Source organism: Quercus lobata, chromosome 2, assembly GCF_001633185.2.
Source record: "Quercus lobata isolate SW786 chromosome 2, ValleyOak3.0 Primary Assembly, whole genome shotgun sequence".
NCBI lineage: Eukaryota > Viridiplantae > Streptophyta > Magnoliopsida > Fagales > Fagaceae > Quercus > Quercus lobata.
This window is the reverse complement of record NC_044905.1, coordinates 86,514,582-86,534,443: the sequence shown is the minus strand read 5'-3', so window position 1 is coordinate 86,534,443 and position 19,862 is coordinate 86,514,582. Positions and strand designations below refer to the sequence as shown.

At 38.5% G+C, this 19,862-nt stretch overlaps 1 protein-coding gene across 1 annotated transcript; it reads left to right on the top strand.

Annotated features, from left to right (window-relative positions):
• The first annotated feature begins 4,142 nt into the window (after positions 1 to 4,142).
• Positions 4,143 to 4,754, top strand: LOC115973225. The gene has a single exon (XM_031093470.1). It carries the CDS (start codon positions 4,143 to 4,145, stop codon positions 4,752 to 4,754), a length of 612 nt encoding a protein of 203 aa, XP_030949330.1.
• The last annotated feature ends 15,108 nt before the right edge of the window (positions 4,755 to 19,862 follow it).

The following is a 19,862-nucleotide window of genomic DNA, read 5'->3' as shown; positions in this document are numbered from 1 at the left end:
TCTTGTTTGGGAGATTTAATGGAGGAAATAGAAAGTCCATTCCCTTGTTTGGGAGTTTAAGTGAGAGGGAATGGAATAGGTAGGAGAGAACACTCATTCCTCTCTATTCCCTTAAAACCTCAAATTTTCATTCCCTCTGAAATTGGGAGGAATGAGAGGGAATAGTATTAGATTTAATGATTTTTTTACTAAAACTCCAAAAATACCCCTATATATTCAACCCTTTATTTTAAAATAGAGGTCTAATAGTAATATTGTCATAAAATGATTCCATTCCATTCTCTCCATATTACTCCCAAACAAGATTACTTACATTCCATTCATTTGCATTCCTTTCAATTCCTTAATTTTAAAACATCCAATCAAGGTTACTTAATTCCATTCCATTCCATTCTTTTCCATTCATTTCCCTTACTTAAATACATTCTATTCCATTCCCTTATGACCATCTCATTCCATTCCATTTCATTCCCTTATGAACTCCCAAGCGAAGCCTAAGGCTCCGTTTGGGAGAAGGGAATAGAATGGAATGAAAAGAATATTTTTAAAATATTTTTCCCTCCCTCTTGTTTGGGAGTTTTAACGAAGGAAATGGAAAGTTCATTCCCTTATTTGCGAGTTTAGGTGGGAGGGAATGGAATGGTTAAGAGGGAATACTCATTCCCTTCTAAGCCCTCAAAATCTCAAATTTTTGTTCCCCCCAAATTGGGAGAAATAGAAGGAAATGAATTTAGGTTTAATGAAAATTTTATTGAAATTCCTAAATTACCCCTTGAATCTTAGCCCTTTTATTCTCAACCAGTCGTACCAATATTTTTGCTCTCTCTTTGCTGCTCCTTCTTTCTCACGCTGCTGCTAATCACAACCAACCATACCCAAGTGTGAGTTTTTCAATTGTTTTGATTTCATTGATTTAGTTACTATTAAAAAGTTTTTCAATTGTTTCAATTGTTTTGCTTTCATTGATTTTTTTCTCAACTATATGTATTCTGCTTGTGTACGTGTACTATAATAGATAATTGCTAGTGTACATGTACTATAATAGATAATGTACTTTAAGGGTACTTTAAGGGATAGTGTTACAGTTTATCTCTCAAAAACATTAATGTGCGTGTACTTTGAGAGATAATGTTATAATTTAACACTTTGAATCCCAAACAAAATTAATGTTTATAGTTTAACGGTTTTATTTTTAGATTAGTTGTAACACATTCATAATTAGTTAGACTAATAATGTAACTATTTTTTTAGAACATGTGCCCATAATTTTCTAAGTTAGGCTGATAACATAACTATTCTTTTACTTAGATGGATTTGAATGATGAGGTATTTAAGACCATAATTTTTTCAGACTTTATGCGGAAACTAGCCTTGGTTTATGCTGCATGTCGTTATTTGTGTTACATTATCCATTGAAGGCAACAACTAAAAAGAAGATGTGTTCCCCACGTTACTACACAATTAACCATAGAAAGACAAAAAGTTCGTGATGAAATAATGTCTTGACTTAGGAATAGTGAAAAATGCTATGATGTAATACGCATGGGTCCACAAGTTTTTCAAGGTTTGTGTGACATTTTGCAGAGAGATGGTGCTCTTCAAGACACACAGCATGCCACGGTTGAAAAGCAAGTTGGCAAGTTTCTTCACATGCTATCACATCATGTGACGACTCGTACAATGTCCTTCTTTTTTTGTCATTCCGGTGAGACCATTAGTCATCATTTTCATAACATGTTAAGATTAATAATTATGTTAGAGGATCAATTCCTTCGACAATTTGACGGAACCCAAGTGCCACTTTAAATACTACAAAGTAGTAGGTTCAACTCATATTTGAAGGTAAACATATCATGCTATACAGCACGGAACCCCCAGACCCATTTGGGCCTTGGGCCTTGAACTCCAACTTTACGATACAACCCACGGGCCCAACCCTCTTGCCCAAAACTGGACCCTGGGCCTACCAAGGCCATGGGCCCAGGCCTCATGACATTACGCCTAGCCCAAAACCCACGGAGCGATCCGTTATAATGCATGTTCATAGTAACTCGTAACCTAGGACCTACCTGATAAGGTACACCTCGAACCGAAGCATGATTACTCGGGGACATTATACCTCGGTTACACCGGTATCGCCCTAGGAAAAACCTTTGCTGAATATCCCTTCTGAAGTGAGGAGCCAGTTCCAATGCCACTCTAACCACACCCCACTCCCAACTCATCCACTTAGCAATAACGACATTGCACCTCCCCTACCACTAACCGCAAGAGTAATCATAACTCCCCACTAACTCTTGGTTATAAATATGAGAAGATAAAAAAGAAGAAAGGGTTGTTGAGAGGTTCCAGAGAAATCTGTGAATAGGAGCAAGAGAGCAACGGGAGAATAACAATAGTGGGAGTAGGGGAACTCTTAAGGAGAAGTTCCTTCATTGGGTCTCTGTGTTAGGAACTACCCAAGCTAGGAAATCCAAAACCCACATCAAAAATAGATTGTGAGCCCAAGTGAGGCCCAGCCCATCAGCCTCATTTTTGGCGCGCACAATTGGTGCCGTCTGTGGGAATCTTTTACAAAGCCATGGTTCAACTAAGACACAAGCTCCGGAAAATGTTTGAAAGACGCTTAGGGAGTTACACCAAAAGTGGTTCGGTGGGATCTTCTCGGGGATCCACCTAGCAAGAGCAAAGGCATAAGAGGCGTGAAGATAGGAATCGTGAACAAGAAGAAGAGCGGTCCAGCCTCGGAAAGGGGTCATACCAAACCCATCAGACTATTTCCGGTGCTTCAAGGTACAGGCGATTTGACAAGAGAGACGAGGAACTTGAGCGGTTTCGCAGATTGGTAAGAGACCTGAAGTTGGAAGTAAGGGGTGGGCACCAAAGAAGGGATCGAGATAACTAAGAAGGGAGATCTGATAATGGGAAAAATCATCATAAGCCAGGGTCTAGTCGGTCTAGTTCCCGTCGACGTCAGGATCATTCGCATACACGGGAATCCCGTCGACGTCGACACCATTCACATTCACAAGAGTCCCGTAAACGTCGGGACCGTTCACATTCACAGGAGTATGCAGACCGGGGTTTGGATTCCCCAGAAGAACGAACGGCCCCGTAACGCCACCATGGATGCTATGAGCCGTGCCTTATGCAAAGCTACTCAGTCGTCGTTCTTGGACAACATTGAACGGGCCCAAATGCTGAGTAGATTTACGCGCCCACCGTTCAATTCCTACAATAGGAAAACGGACCCGGTGAAGCACGTCAGCCATTATATCTAGATGATGTCTCTGTATACTCACAATGACACGCTGATGTGCAAGGTATTTTCCTCAAGCCTTAAGCCCACTACTTTGAGACAATTTAATGGGTTACAAAAGGGTTCGATTCATAGTTTTGCCGAGTTGATCCAAGAATTTGGTGTCCGGTTTGTAACTTGTAGCCGGGTACCACAACCAGTGGATGCATTACTATCCATAAAGATGAGGATCGAAGAAACCCTTCGCAATTATGCTAGTCAATATTGAGAGTTTTACAATGAGATCGGTGGGGGCAACGAGAAGATCACTGCAAGCACCTTTAGGATGGGGCTGCCTGAGGACTTCGAGCTACGGGAGTCACTGACAAGGAAGCCTCCCAAGGATATAAGGCAGCTCATGAGGCGTATTGAGGAATAAAAACGCCTGGAGGATGATCGACTGCAAAGTAAGGGTAAGGCCCTGATAGTGAATCGTCCTCTATAGAATGGGTTTCAGCCAAGGCCTCGAAGGGATTTAAGGATGTAAGGGCCTAAGTTGCAACTACGGGAGGTGAACGTGACGTTTAAGGAGCCAGTACACAAAATTGTAGACCGGATCAAGAACGAGCCGTAGTTCAGATGGCCGAACAAGATAGGGGGTGACTTGTCTCGCAGGAATCAGAATTTGTACTGTACCTATCACAAGGATAAAGGGCATACCACCGAGCCGTGACGGGTGTTAAAGGATCATCTTGGGCAATTGGTGAAGGCGGGATATTTGAAGGAGTTTGTGGCGGATACAGGGAATAGGGATGCCGAGCAAGGTACTCAGCAAAGGGGGAACCCTCTCCCGCCCCCATTAGGAGTGATCGAGGTTATCCACGCTACCCTAAGGGGTACTGCAATGGCCGGGAGAAGAGGATTGCTTACCGTAGTTCCCGTGGAAAATGGCTCGGGCAAGCAGCCACCCGAGAAGAGGCTAAAAGTTGCTCAGGAGCCCATTGCTTTTAACGATGATGATTTAGAAGGAACGATTCAGCCACACGTTGATGCATTGGTGGTGACAGCCCATATAAAGAGTTTTATAGTAAAGAGGGTAATGGTGGACCAGGGAAGTGGGGCCGATGTGATGTATCCAGAATTGTTTAGAGGGCTCAGACTGAAGAAGAAGGACCTCTCAAAATACGATACACCCCTGGTTGGTTTTGATGGTCAGGTGGTGATTCCCAAGGGGCAAATATCACTTCTCGTGAATATGAAAGGAAAGGAAGTGACAGTGGCTTTTGTAGTTATCGCTTCATTTTCTCCTTATATGGCTATTCTAGGAAGGTCGTGGATCTATGCGATGAGGGCAGTTCCCTCCACCCTGCATGTGAAGGTTAAATTCTGCACCGAGCAGGGCATTGCTATAGTAAGGGAAAGTCAGCAAGCAATCAGGCAATGTTTAATGGCCGTAGTCGATTGGAAGTACAAGCAGGCTAAACAAAATGAAACCACCGAGGAGATTCCTTTATAGCAATTACAGAAGCCCCAAAAGAGAATGGGGGCTAGTTGTGCTGAGGAATTAATCAGAGTAAAGATACCACCAGATGTTGACTGGTATTTTTAGATAAGGGCAAATATGAAGGACGGGGAAAAGGTAGAAGCACTGTTATTTCTTATACATAATGTAGATGTGTTTGCCTGGAGCTCGTATGAGGTGCCTGAGGTTGATCCCGAGTTCATTGTTCACAAGCTTAACGTAAACCCATCATTTCCTCCAAACAAGCAAAGGCCAAGAAGATCGGCGAAGGAGCACGTTGAGGAGGTGAGATAGGAGGTCGGAAGGTTAAAAAAGTCCGGGACAATCAAGGAAATCTTCTTCCCGGAATGGCTGGCGAATACCGTGATGGTTAAGAAGAAGAATAGCAAATGGAGAGTTTGTGTAGATTTCATGAATTTGAACCGAGCATGCCTAAAGGACCCGTTCCCTATGCCAAAGATAGATCAATTGGTCGATGCCACCTGTGGGCACCCGAGGATGAGTTTCTTGGATGCTTTTCAGGGTTATCATCAGATCGTCCTAGTTGCCAAGGAACAGGAGAAGACGACATTCATCTCTCTTGATGCAAACTACCATTACACCGTGATGCCCTTCGGGTTAAAGAATGTCGGGGCAACATATCAACGTATGATGACTAGAATGTTTCGGGACAAGATTGGGCGTATGGTTGAGGTGTACATCGACAACACGGTGGTAAAAAGTAAACAAGAAACGCGGTATATAGAAGATCTCCAGGGGGTGTTTGAAGTTCCTTGGTAACATAAGTTACGCCTGAACGCAGACAAGTGTGCTTTCGAGGTGGAGACTGGCAAGTTCCTAGGTTATCTGATCACTAACCATGGGATAGAAGTCAACCCCAATCAGATTGAAGCCGTGCAACGCCTCAAGCCGATGTGCAATCCGAAGGAAGTGCAAGTGTTGACTAGAATGTTAGATGCCCTTAATTGATTCATTTTTAAGTTTGCCCATCGTTGTCGTCCATTCTACCAACTTTTGAGGAAGTGAAAGGGGTTTCAGTGGAATGAAGAATGTGAAAGAGCTTTTTAGGATTTAAAGAAGTATTTGATGCGGGCACCCATGTTAACAGCCCCAAAACCTGGGGAAGACTTATTCATGTACCTCTCGGTGTCTGATCATGTTATGAGTGCCGTGCTATTAAGGGATCAAGGAGTACAACAGCCTATGTATTACATCAATAAGATCTTGGTTGATGCCGAGACAAGGTATTTACCCTTGGAAAAATTGGTGTTAGCACTAGTATACGCTACGAGGAAGTTGTCTCACTATTTCCAAGCTCATACTGTCTACATCTTGATCAAGTATCCTTTGTAGTCATTATTGAAAAGGTCCAACTTTACGGGTCGGATAGCTAAATAGGGGACCCGGCTTGGATCCTTTGATATAAGGTATAGGCCGAGAAGTTTGATGAAGGGCCAAGTTCTTGCTGATTTTGTTATAGAGTTTTCCTCTAGAAACAAAGGGGAGATGGTTTGTCATGTGGAATGTCGCCCATGGAAGGTATTTGTAGACGGTGCATCAAATGTTGTGGGAGCTGGTGCCGAGACTGTCATTATCACCCCAGAAGGAATACAGTTAGAGCATTCTTTTAGGTTGGGGTTCAAGGCCTCTAACAACGAAGCTGAGTACGAGACCTTACTTACCGAATTAAGAACCATTTTGGGTATGGGTACCCGGGATGTGGAGATTTATTCAGATTCTCTACTGGTTGTCTGCCAAGTGTAGGGCAGTTTTGAAGCCTGAGATTCTCGAATGAAAGAGTACTTACGAGTAGTAAAGTAAATCATGAGTGAGTTTTTTACAGCAAAGTTGGCCCAAGTTACCCAAGGAAAAAACAGACGTGCTGACTCTCTAGCCATGTTGGCATCATCAATGACGGAGGATGTGCCTCAGTTAATCAAAGTAGAGCTCATAGCGGAGCCGAGCATTAATACGGTAGTTGGCGTTGGAGTTGTAGTGATTTCAACGACCGAGCCATGTTAGATGGACCCGATCATTTATTTCTTAGCCAAGGATCGAGTCCCAGATGATGAGATGGAAGCCAATAAGGTTCACCAAGTAGCTGCTCGGTACTGGTTGTCAACAGATCGCAAGCTGTACCGGAGGTCTTTCGAGGGGCCGTACCTTTTGTGCTTGCACCTTGAGAAAGTCAATGAACTCTTGGTCGAGCTACATGATAAGGTGTGTGGCAGTCATGTGGAGGGACGCTCATTAGCACACCGAGTAATGACTCAGGGGTTCTGGTGGCCTCAGATGCAGAAAGATGTAGCCGAGTATGTACGGAAATGTGAACGGTGCCAAAAACACGCCCCTTGATCCACCAACCAGCAGGCCATCTGAACCTGGTAAGTAGCGCTTGGCCTTTTGCACAATGGGGGCTGGATATTCTCGGCCCGTTTTCCCAGGCCACAGGCAATAGGAGGTTTGTATTGGTAGCTGTTGATTACTTCACCAAGTGGGCGGAGGCAGAGGCATTAGCCAATATTCGAGATGTGGATGTTAGGAAGTTCATGTGGAAGAATATAGTTACGAGGTTTGGGGTGCCAAACTCTCCTATGTTTGATAATAGATTGCAATTCGATAGCAAAGTCTTTCGTGAGTTTTGCAGCAGTCTCAGCATCAAGAACAAGTACTCCACCCCGGCATATCCTCAGAGCAATGGCCAAGCAGAAGTCACCAACAAGGCAATCGTGAACGGATTGAAGAAAAGGTTAAATGGTGCAAAAGGTAGGTGGGCCAAGGAACTACCCTATGTTTTGTGGGCATACCAAACAACTCCTAGAAGGTCTACTAGGGAAACTCCGTTCTGTCTCACGTATGGAGCAGAAGCTGTAATACCGGCCAAGGTAAATTTATGCAGTGCATGGGTTGGCGGATTTATCCCCTCCCAAAATGATAGATTGTTGGTAGAACATTTGGATTTACTGGAAGAACACTGAGAAGCAGCGACTATACGGCTAGCGGAGTATCAACAAAAACTTGCCTGGCGATATAACCGGGGCGTAGTAGAAAATATGTGGGATACGAATGGCTGGAAGCTAGCCCCGACCTGGGAAGGGTCCTACAGAGTTACTGCCATTACGGGTGCAGAAGCGTACTATTTGAAGGACTTAAGCGAGAGACCGCTTCCCCGACCATGGAATGTTCATAATCTGAAAAGGTTTTATCACTGATCATCTGTACATGGGGGTGTGAATTCAATTAGATCTTAAATGTACATTTTGTTAGCTAATATGATGATGATATTTATCCATGCAGGTGCATCACTACTTATGATTTTATCGTTATTAACTCATTAAACTCCGGTGGACACACGTGGGAAATCTCGTATTAAATTCTCCCAGGGACAGAAACATATCCTCGGTTTGATTTTCATCACTGAGCAGGTGGAAACCTTGTACTAAAATTATCCTAAGGACAGAATCTATCCTCAGTTCGATTTTCATCACGGTGCAGATGGAAACCTTGCATTAAAATTATCCTAAGAACAGAAACCTGTCCTCGGTTCGATTTTCATCACCGAGCAGCTGGAAACCTTGCACTAAAATTATTTTGACAAAAACCTGCCCTTGATTTGATTTTCATCACTGAATAGGTGGAAACCTTGCACTAAAATTATCCTAAGGACAGAAACTTGTCCTCGGTTTGATTTTCATCACTGAGTAGGTGGAAATTTTGCACTAAAATTATCCTAAGGACAAAAACCTGTCTTCGGTTTGATTTTCATCACCGAGCAGGTGGAAACCTTGCACTAAAATTATTCTGACAAAAACCTGCTCTTGGTTCGATTTTCATCACCAAGCAGGTGGAAACCTTGCACTAAAATTATCCAGAAACCTGCTCTCGGTTCGATTTTCATCACCAAGCAGGTGGAAACCTTGCACTAAAATTATCGTAAGGATAGAAACTTGTCCTCAATTCGATTTTCATCACCGAACAAGTGGAAACCTTACACTAAAATTATTCTAAGGACAGAAAACTATCCTCAGTTCGATTTTCATCACCGAGTAGGTGGGAACCTTTCTCAAAAACTATCAACTTATATCAAATTTGATTATTACCGCCGAGGAGCCAATTCTTTCTAAATACAAGTGATCCCGTCCATGCTGGTCCGAGCCACCTTGAATGGCCGACAATTACCTGACCTTTTGACGAGTTGAGAAAGTAGTTTCAATCACGGGGTTAAACCTCCCGATCATTTGGAATACGTGCATATTTATAAAACAGAAAGACAATCGAAAAACCTAACAGAAAAGATAGCAGCAAACATTTGTAAACATGACTAAAGCAAGCAAATAAAGGTTAAAACAATGTTTTGTCACCACAACCCGATGACGGTAGGAAAATTAAACCCGGAAAAATAATTATTCCATCAATACAATCCGGTGATGTAGGTAAGCTGAATAAAGAAGTTACTTAAGTTAAAGAAGAATAAAAAGTAGTTCTGGAATCAAGCTGAAGGGTTTGCGGACTGGAGTTGGGCAACGTCCTCAGGAGGCTGCTAGGCTGCAAGAGGTGGCTGAACATTTCCACCAGGCTGATCACCAACATCGGGGTTGTTGGTGGCTTCCCAGTCAATCGGCTCCACATGGGAGTCAATTGCCTCCACCAACTCCCTCATACTAGTAGTCTCTTCCTCATTAATTGCACCAGGGGTGTTCTACACGATAGTTGGAAGATTCGGGAAAGGGATTTGGTTAGGGTTCCTTAAAGGAGAATCCTCAGGTACCTCCATAGCTTGCAGGGCAGCCAACCACCCATACTCGAACCCAAGCTTCTGGGCTTGACGGACGACCGGCTCTGCAGAATTGTCGGCATCAGCAAAACCCTCATTGTACCACTTGTCTTCACAAGCTTCTAAGGCTGCCTTCAGATTAGCCAACTCTTCTGCTAGAACGGTGTTCAGACTCCGAGCCTCCGCCAACTTGAGCTCGGTACCACCCAGCTGCACCTCCAGTTTTGCAGACTTGCTCTCTGCCAAAGCCCTAGTCTTCTTGGCCGCAGCAACCTTTTTCTTCGCAGTCCTAGTAGCTTTCACTTTTTCTTTCGCTATAGCCTCGGCGATGTCCTTAAGAGCTTTTTCCTGCTCAAGGTCTTCGAAAAGCTCCTTCAGCCTCCCATCAATGATATGAGTCAGTTGCACGGGATAAAGCAATAATGATGAGTATGAAAATGAAAAGAATATGAATGTGTGAAAACAAATAGAAAACCAAGGGACAAGAGATTACTGCTATAGTGTGCCATTGCAACCGCCTGCCTAATGACTTGTCCGTCCTGTCCTCAAAAGCGTGTATATCCTCGGGCAAAAAGAGGTCATGCACCAAACTCTGGGTAACACGACCCCCTTGGCCCTTATCCCATACTCTTACACTGGCGGACGCAGGAAAAGGTTTACCGTCAAGCTGGAAGGTAGGTTGCCATTCTGCCGCGGCCCGAGAAGTAGACGCCACGTTCATCCTAGTTTGGACCGTTAGCTCCCGGATGACGATACCCGCCAATGGTCGGGGAGGAGTTCTCGCGAGCACGTCACCCATGCTAGCATGTCTCTACTCAGCCGTATGCTGCCTCTTCTGGGAACGGCCTGAAGGAGGGGGAGGAGGTGGTGGATCTCGGCCTTGCGGTTCTTACTGTTACGCGGCTGGCCTGGTGCCGGGCACAAAACGACTGATCGTCATCGTCTTCCTTGTCACAATGTCATGACCCTGATAAGATTCGGTTTCTAAAGAGCTAACTGATTCAATGGTTGCTTCCTCGGCTTCTTAAGCGGGAGCCTCAGGTTCAAAAGGAGCATCGGGTTCTACTTAGACCTCAAGTTGAACGAGGACTTCCGGCTGAATCGGCACATGTATCTGTTCTCGGCGGCATTGAGACACGCGTTCAGCCAACTCGTCCTGTATGGGTGCAAGTTCATCCAAACAAGTGTACTGTGGACCAAGGTCATGAGCTTTACCTCCTGTAAACCTTGGAGGAAGGAAATTCGCGTGTCATACGTCGATGTATGAAAGGAGGGGACTGTTAACTAATAAAGCTTGTCTGAATGCTTGCCAAGTGGAATACACGGGATCAACGCTGAGGATTAAATGGGATGCTCAGAGTTGTCCGTCCCAATGTACAAAAATTTCTGACCTAAGCACAAAATTTAGGTCCCAAACATGCACTACTCTAAGATCCTTCTTAAACCTTTTGCTCTCTGCACGAGAGCAGCACAAAAACTGGTTAGTAATTACTTAATCAAATCAAAATTAATAAATTAATAAAATCATGTTAATAAAGTATGTTCGAAATCAACCAATATCGCTCAGTGAGAACAAGCAAGGGAGCTCCTCGACAAACAAGTTGCCGCTCACCCGTACAAACTCTCCAACTGAGTTCCTATTTGAGTCAGGCAGGCATGAAATGAGCCGTACCCTCATGTTTCTGGTTTTTAAGTAATAATCCGAATCGATATTGCCGCACAAAGTATACATGAAATTGATGTCATGGTAATTCAGTTACAACCCGAACAACTGGTTCAATCTATTGACGCAACTCACCACTAGGTAAAAGTTATGGGGGAGTTGATCGGGACATAGACCGTAAAATATAAGGGTACCTATGACGAGGGGGTTAATGGGGAACCTAATCCCACCCTCAAGAATTGCCATCAAGGGAAAGAAAACTGTATTTACACCACGGCGCCTTTGGATGTCAATATCGCCCTCATGACAGTAGGCGATATCAACATCCTCAGGGACGTTGTAGGCAGCCCTAAAGGTAGCCAAAGCGGCTTCTGAGGAAAGGAGATAGGAGTTGCTCATTCTCTAAGCTAGGATTCCTAGAACTATGATTACGAAAGAACATAAAGAAATAGAACAAAATGGAAGGAAAGGAAGAGGGTACTTACTACGGGCTCTAAGGAAGAAGGATGTTCTGGGCTAAAAGATGAACGCACAAAGAGTGTATGCTCGGCAAAGTGAAAGTTTGAAGAATGAGGAATGCAAAAGTGAAGGAGAGACTCAGAGATGGCTATTTATAGTGGCCAAAGGGGGAATAAATGGCATTTAATAATCGAGAAGTGGGAAACGCTACGAATCCCCATCTTAACTGCCACACACGCACCGCCTTGGTTCACGAATTGTCAGACAAAGATGATGGCTGAACCAACAGTCAAACGCAACGCACCTTTTGAGGGTGCATTAATGGGTTTCTCAACCGTCCAATATCTGCCCATTGAGCTTCTCGAATAGTTATTGCCTCTTAAATTCCTTGATTCATCCCCGAGGACCGAGCACGAATCAAGGGGGGCTAATGTACGGCACGGAACCCCCAGACCCATTTGGGCCTTGGGCCTTGAACTCCAACTTTATAATATGGCCCACGGACACAACCCTCTTGCCCAAAACTGGACCCTAGGCCTACCAAGGCTATTGGCCCGAGCCTCATGACATTACGCCCGGCTCAAAACCCATTGAGCGAACAGTTATAATGCATATTCATAGTAGCTCGTAACCTAGGATCTACGCAGCAAGGTACCCCTCGAACCGGAGCATGATTACTCGGGGACACTATACCTCAGTTACACCAGTATTTCCCTAGGAAAAACCTTTGCCGAATATCCCTTCTGAAGTGGGGAGCCAGTTCCAATGCTACTCTCACCACACCTCACTCCCAACTAAACATCCACTTAACAATAACGACATTGGACCTCCCTTACCACTAACCGCAAGAGTAATCATAACTCCCCACTAACTCTTAGCTATAAATATGAGAAGATAAGGGAGAAGAGGGGGTTATTGAGAGGTTCCAGAGAAATCTGAGAATAGGAGCAAGAGAGCAACAGGAGAATAACAGCAGTAGAAGTAGGGGAACTCTTAAGGAGAAGTTGCTTCGTTGGGTCTTTGTGTTGGTAACTACCCAAGTTAGGAAATCCAAAGCCCGCATCACAAATAGATTGTGAGCCCAAGTGAAGCCCAGCCCATCAGCCTCATTTTTGGCGCGCACACATGCATATAATTTATATTTGATAGTAGTTTAGTACAAATATATTTTAGGATAAATGTTTTTGAGAGATAATGTTAATCTCATATTGTAACCTATTTCATGCCATTATCTTCATCGATTAAATTATTGATTAGCGTGATGCAATCTATTCACTTTGACAAAACTATATTGTAATTCAATAATCTAACACATACCCAATTGTGGCTAACTAGTTTCACATCATCCACTAAATACTAAACATTTCAAAGCAATTATAAGTTCTCATTGATTATTTTTTACGTTCTTTAAAATGAGAGGTATAATAGTAATGTTATTATAAAATGATTTCATTCCATTCCTTCCAATGTCACTTCCAAACGATGTTACTTAGAGCATTTGCAGCAGTGGAGCTAAAATATTAGCTTTTTAGCTCCACCAAAAGTTACTTTATCTATTTTACCTACACACATGCTGCAGCAGTGGATCTATTTTAGTTTTCAACACAATAAAATAATATATCCACTATAATAAAATAATATATCCACTACAATAAATAACAATTACAACCACCTGCAACCGCCACCGCTACCGTCGCCGCCACCACCACTTCCGCCGCCACCGCCGACTCTTCTACCGCCACCGTTGTCATAGAAAATTCTAAAATACCGCCACGGACTCTTCTAAACTTCCCTGCACACAGAAAATTCCCAAACTTACATTTATATCAAAACTTAAAATTCTTAGAATTATATCAATAGAACATGATTATGCATATCAAAACTCAAAACTTCCCTGCACAAAAAAAAATTCCCAAACGTACATTTATATCAAAACTCAAACCAAACTAACAATTTCCCATTAAAATGACCACAAAAAATGTGTGCTCTGTTTCTAGTTTTGTGCAACAAACATATCCAACAAAATCCACCCAAATCAGAGCACACCATCTTACAAAATCCATATCACAAAATCCATAATCATCATCATCATCATCATCAATGAGAAACTACCGTATTCATCCATTAAGAACATTAATCATCATCATCATCACTCACACTTACCAAATCATAATCATCATCAATCTACCAAAATAATCTACCAAAATCACCAAGCCAATAATCTAGAACAACAATAAAAAATCATATATCAAAAATAAAAAACAGAGACATCCACATGAAGTGGATCCAAATCAAAAACCCAAAGTGGATTGGCGGAAGAGTATACCCAAATCAAAAACCCAAAGCATCCACATGAAGAAGACAGAGACTGACCTGAAGTGGATCGGAGGAAGAGAAGTGCGTCAAGGCAAATCGGCGGCGTGGGTCTGAACTTGACGATGGCAGCGACGTTGACGATGGTCAGGCCGGCGTTGTTGAGAGAGTGAGCTTGAGAGGCTTGAGATGAGAGCTGACAGTGAAATAGAGAGAGTGAATGAGACCGGATTTGAAAAAAAAAAAAAAAAAAAAAAAAAAAAAAAAAAAAAAGAAGCAAGTTGTACCGGAGTGAGCTTGAGGTGGATGGGCCGGCGATGACAGTGAGCTTGAGAGAGTGAATGAGTGCTCTGACCGAGAGAGAGTGAAAAAAAAAAAAAAAAAAAAAAAAAAAAAAGGAGAAAAGTTGTACCGGCTGTGAATATATATATATATATATATTTTTTTTTTTTTTTTGCTCCAAGCTACAGTGCACATCTATAGATAGATGTGCACTGTAGTAATTCATCTAAAATTTTTAAGTATGGCTCCACTGCTGTAAGAGGTTTTTTGTGTTTTGGTGGAGCTAAAATAGCATTATAGCTATTTAGCTTCACTGCTGCAAATGCTCTTACATTCCATTCCATTCCTTTATTTTATAACATCCAAACAAGATTTTTAAATTCTATTCCATTCCTTTCTCTACTAAATCCATTCCATTTCATTCAATTCCATTTCATTCCTTTAATAATCATTCAATTCAATTCCCTTATGAACACTCAAACGGAGCCTAAGTTAGCAGAATTGGTGATTGTTACAAGTCAAATGCTAATTTGTGTTATCAACTTATTATAAAATCTTCAACGTCAAATAGATTTGAATTTGATATTGTGTTTTCACTTTAACCATGGTTGCGCCAAGTAACTAATATTACTAATTAGTAAATTAATTTTATATTATTTGTTAGGATATATTTCCTTAAATTAAGGGATAATATTTAACAACTGTTTAATTTAAGTAAAACTTTGTCATTTAAATTTAAACAAATTTAAATTCTATTCAAACTAAAAGTATATTATAAAAAATTCTAAACATAAATCCCAAACAATAACCTAAGGTTTTTTTCTCAAAAAAAAAAAAAAAAAAAAACACTCCACGCTTTGACTTCTACTCCAACTAAAAGTCTATTATAAATATTTTAAGAAAAACTAATTAGTAAATTATTTTTATACATTTAAACTTCAACAAATTTAAATTATATTCAAACTAAAAGTCTATTATCAAAAATTTCTTAACTTAAATATTTCAACTAATTTAAATTCTATTCAAACTAAAAGTCTATTATAAAAAATCCTAAACTTAAATGCTGACAACAACCCACATTTTCTTTCTTAAAAAAAAAAAAAATCCTTTTGACTTCTACACCAACTAAAAGTCTATTATCAACATTTTAAGAACAACTAATTATTAAATTAATTTTATATTATTTGTGATGATATATTTCCTCAAATTAAGGGATAACATTTAACAATTGTTTAATTTAAATAAAACTAAAAGTCAATCATCAAAATTTTCTAAACTTAAATCTCCCTCGATCAGATTGTTTCAAAATCAATTACGATGGCACTTTATTTCCTCAGGAAAATAAATCAAGCATAGGTGTTTTAACAACTGTTTAATTTAAGTAAAATTTTAACATTTAAATTTAAAAAAATTTAAATTCTATTCAAACTAAAAGTATATTATAAAAAATTCTAAACTTAAATCCCAAACTATAACCAACATTTTCTTTCTCCAAAAAATAAATAAATAAAACCCATGCTTTGACTTCTACTCCAACTAAAAGTCTATTATAAATATTTTAAGAACAACTAATTAGTAAATTATTTTTATACATTTAGATTTCAACAAATTTAAATTATATTCAAACTAAAATTTTATTATCAAAAATTTCTTAACTTAAATATTTCAACAAATTTAAATTCTATTCAAACTAAAAGTCTATTATAAAAAATTCTAAACTTAAATGCTGATAACAACCCACATTTTCTTTCTTTAAAAAAAAAAAAAAAATCCTTTTGACTTTTATTTCAACTAAAAGTCTATTATCAACATTTTAAGAACAACTAATTATTAAATTAATTTTATATTATTTGTGATGATATATTTCCTCAAATTAAGGGATAACATTTAACAAATGTTTAATTTAAATAAAACTAAAAGTCTATCATCAAAATTTTCTAAACTTAAATCTCCCTTCATTAGATTGTTTCAAAATCAATTACAATGGCACTGTATTTCCTCAGGAAAATAAATCAAGCATAGGTGTTATCATCTGAAATAGTGAAGGGCTGATGATTGCGTCTCTAGCTCAACAACTGTCACAGGTGTATCAGGTAGCTGAAGTTGAAGCAATGGCAGCTGTTCGTGCTTTGCAATTTGGGATGGAAGTAGGATTGGCCTATGTTTGCTCTGACAGAAGTCAACACAGGTTTGTCTGTATATAAGCAGCTGGCAAAAGATGCAAATTTATTTTCTGGTTTTTTCTGAAAATTGCTATACTCTCATACTAAGAGAGACGGCAATAAGGTAGCTCACAATTTGGTTAGAGTGTCAATTAATTTTCCAAATTATGTCGTGTAGATGGAGGATGTTCCATCACCTATTCTTCATATACTTCAGGCCGATAAGGCTATCTTGATTTAAATATTTATGAAAATCTTGTTTCTCAAAAAAAAAAAAAAAAAACTTAAGTTTTTGGTTTTTTTTTTTTTTTTTTTTTCATCAAGTTGTATCTTATTAAATTAATATTTGGGGTAATTACACTTCCTTCCCTTGAGATTTGGGAGAATAACACTACCCAAAACCTAAAAAGAAAAAACAATTTCTCCCTCTTGACATCCAATTGACCAAATTTTGTTAAATTAATATTAAAAATGTTGTTTACTAACCTACCATTTGCTTAAGGGCGGGTTTCAAAAATCATCCTCAATTTCAAAATTAAAAATCATTGTTTTTAATTTTTAATTAAAGCATATTTTAAAATATTAAGTATGAATTTTACTTTTGTCTTTTTCTTTTTTCAACGGGTTATCAAGAGATTTGTCATTGCAAGTGTTTTGGTGCTTGAAAATTTTTGCAATTTCATTCTAAATTTATCAGTTTTTTTTTTTTCACTAACCCTAGTTAAACTTTTGTAATGAAATTCTTATAAAAATTTAGAATACTTCATTACTAATATAGACAGAAAGGGAGGAGTGTTAATTTTTTCCAAATCTCAAGACAGTGCAGTATTTTTTCCTTCAGGTTTGGGGTGGATTGTTATTCCCCCAAACTTCAAGGGAAGGGAATGTAATTACCTCTTAATATTTTATTAAGATATTAAGCTACAAAATTCTTGACTAAGGGATAAGATTTAACAATAATTCAATTTAAATAAAACTTTATCATCTAAGTATTAGAATTTTTTTCTCAAAAAATAGTATTAGAAATTTAAATTCTACCAACTAATAATCTATTATCAAAATTTTCAAATATATATATACATATATATATTAATCCATGGCTTTTCGATATAATTTCTTTTCAGTTTTAACCAATAAAGTCATTCTTATAATTAAATCCCACACAATTCACCCCATGTTGCTGTATTTTTTTTTTTTCACTTTTTCCCCCAAGATGCAACTTAAGTATTATGTTTTAATCTAATCAATTCATTTTACTTATTTTTCTTTACTTCTGAATTTGTGTGCAGGATATTATGCTAAATGAAGTTTTCTATAAAGAAGTAAAACAAAGGGCACCCATTTGAGTTCTTGATTCTCTTATGTATGTTTTTATTTTTATTTTTTATATTCTCAAATTTTGAACTCTTTTGTTTATGTTTTGATTTTGGGTTTTGGTTATTATATTTAATTTGTGAGTGTGTTGATTTTCTTTAATTAGACTATTACTGGGAAAAAATTTGTATTGATGTACTATTTCGTTTATTATTGTTTATGCTAGTTAGAGCATAGATTAAACATAACCCAAATAAGAATGATCAAACTTATTCAATATCTCATATTAAGAAATTAAGACAAAGCACAAAGAGAATTTTCAAATATAAAAATAGATAAACATTGATAAAGTCCAAACTCTTAAACAATTAGAACTTAAAGCAATTTTTTTATTAAAATTATTTACTTATTTTCTAATTTATTATTAATATTTATTTAATTATTTTATTTTAATTATTTAAAAAAATTAGCTTACATATGAATCTACATTAAGCCATGCATGTATCGCACACAAATAATACTAGTGTGTTTGTGTGTGTCTATATATATATATATATATATATAATTCACTATTACTAACTCAGCCGCCTTACTTTCAAGTATAGAATGGGTGAAAAGAAAGAAAAACTATAAAGAGATTATGATGGTTGTCATCGATAAGCTTGACCTTCATAACGGCCTATGGAGTTGTGACTTTCAAGTGAAGAAAAGAATGAAGCATGCGCAGTGAGTTGTATGAGTGAACCTTTTTTTTTTTTTTTTCCTTTTTTTTCTTGGGTAAAATATATTATATTGTTTGTCTCCAGGCTCGGACTCTTGAACGAATTTAGTCTATGAATTTTAAAATAGTCAGTTTTAATCTTTATCAAACTTAAAATGATCGTTTTCCGTCCTTCTGTTAGCATTTGTTATATGCTTAGACATGTTAGGGACTAAAAACAATCAAGATAAGTTTGTTATAGACTAAAAATACTTTAAACTTTAGGGACTTAATATATATGATAATTTTGAGTTTGATAGGAATTAAAAACAAACACTTTAAATTTGAGGATCAAAAATCACTCATGAAATAAAATTTAAAGACTAATAATTTCTCAAGATTCAAGTGATAGTTCAGTAGTAATGACATTCTTTGTAATGTCTCATGTTTGTGGTTGAAATCCCACCATCCACTCTCCAATTATATCACAAACAAACAGAATCAACAATTTCTTTTTTAAAAATTGTCATAGATTTTAAGCAATCATTAATCAATTATTTGGGGTAATTAATTATGGCCTTATGTACTAAAATTAAAAGTTTGGACGCGAAGATAACAAAAATAAATCATGGTTGCTAGAAAAGCCAAATTCCCACATGAAAAAAGGGGACAATATTCTGTACATGTCTAGAGCAGATTAGCTCTTTTAATTTGTATTTTTGCATGAGAGAATAGGAGCTCTTCGGAATGAAAGAGTGGACCTTTTAACTATAATTTCCACCCGTTGAGTTGAAAGATGCAGTTGATGGGATCATGGAATGGAAGTCCGGATGGGATGTGCAGGATGTGCTCCACAACTGAGTGTTAAAAATTGAGTACGGATAGTTGTCAAAACTCAAAACTGTCTATAGGCATGTCCTGGATTGAGCTATGACCTAAAATTATTGTGCCGACCTACTAGAAAAGCTGCCATTCTTAGTGAACGTTTGGATACCGTCCAGCGTTTGTGCGTCCAGCGTTTTACACGTGGATCTCGTGCACTGTTTACGAGACCCACAAACCTCATTTTTCAGTAAAACTCTCATTAAAAATGAGTTTCACAGCACTATTTACACATTTAAAAATTATTTTACTACAGTGTTTTCAGTTTTCAACAATAAGCGGTATCCAAACAAACCCTTAGTGTCCAATTGAGTATCTTATAATTTTCAGTAGCTTATGTTCATAGTATTTACTAAAATATATAATTTTTAATAGTTTTTATGCGTGCTAAATGTGTGATAAAAGGTTAAAAGTTGGTTTTGTTAAACTTTTAAAACAAAATCAAAAAGCTAAAAGTTTATTGCAAAGAAACCTTAATATACCAAGAGCAATAGCAACAAGCAATTGAATTGAATGGCATACAAAAAGTTAATTTTTCAACTTTTTGTATCAA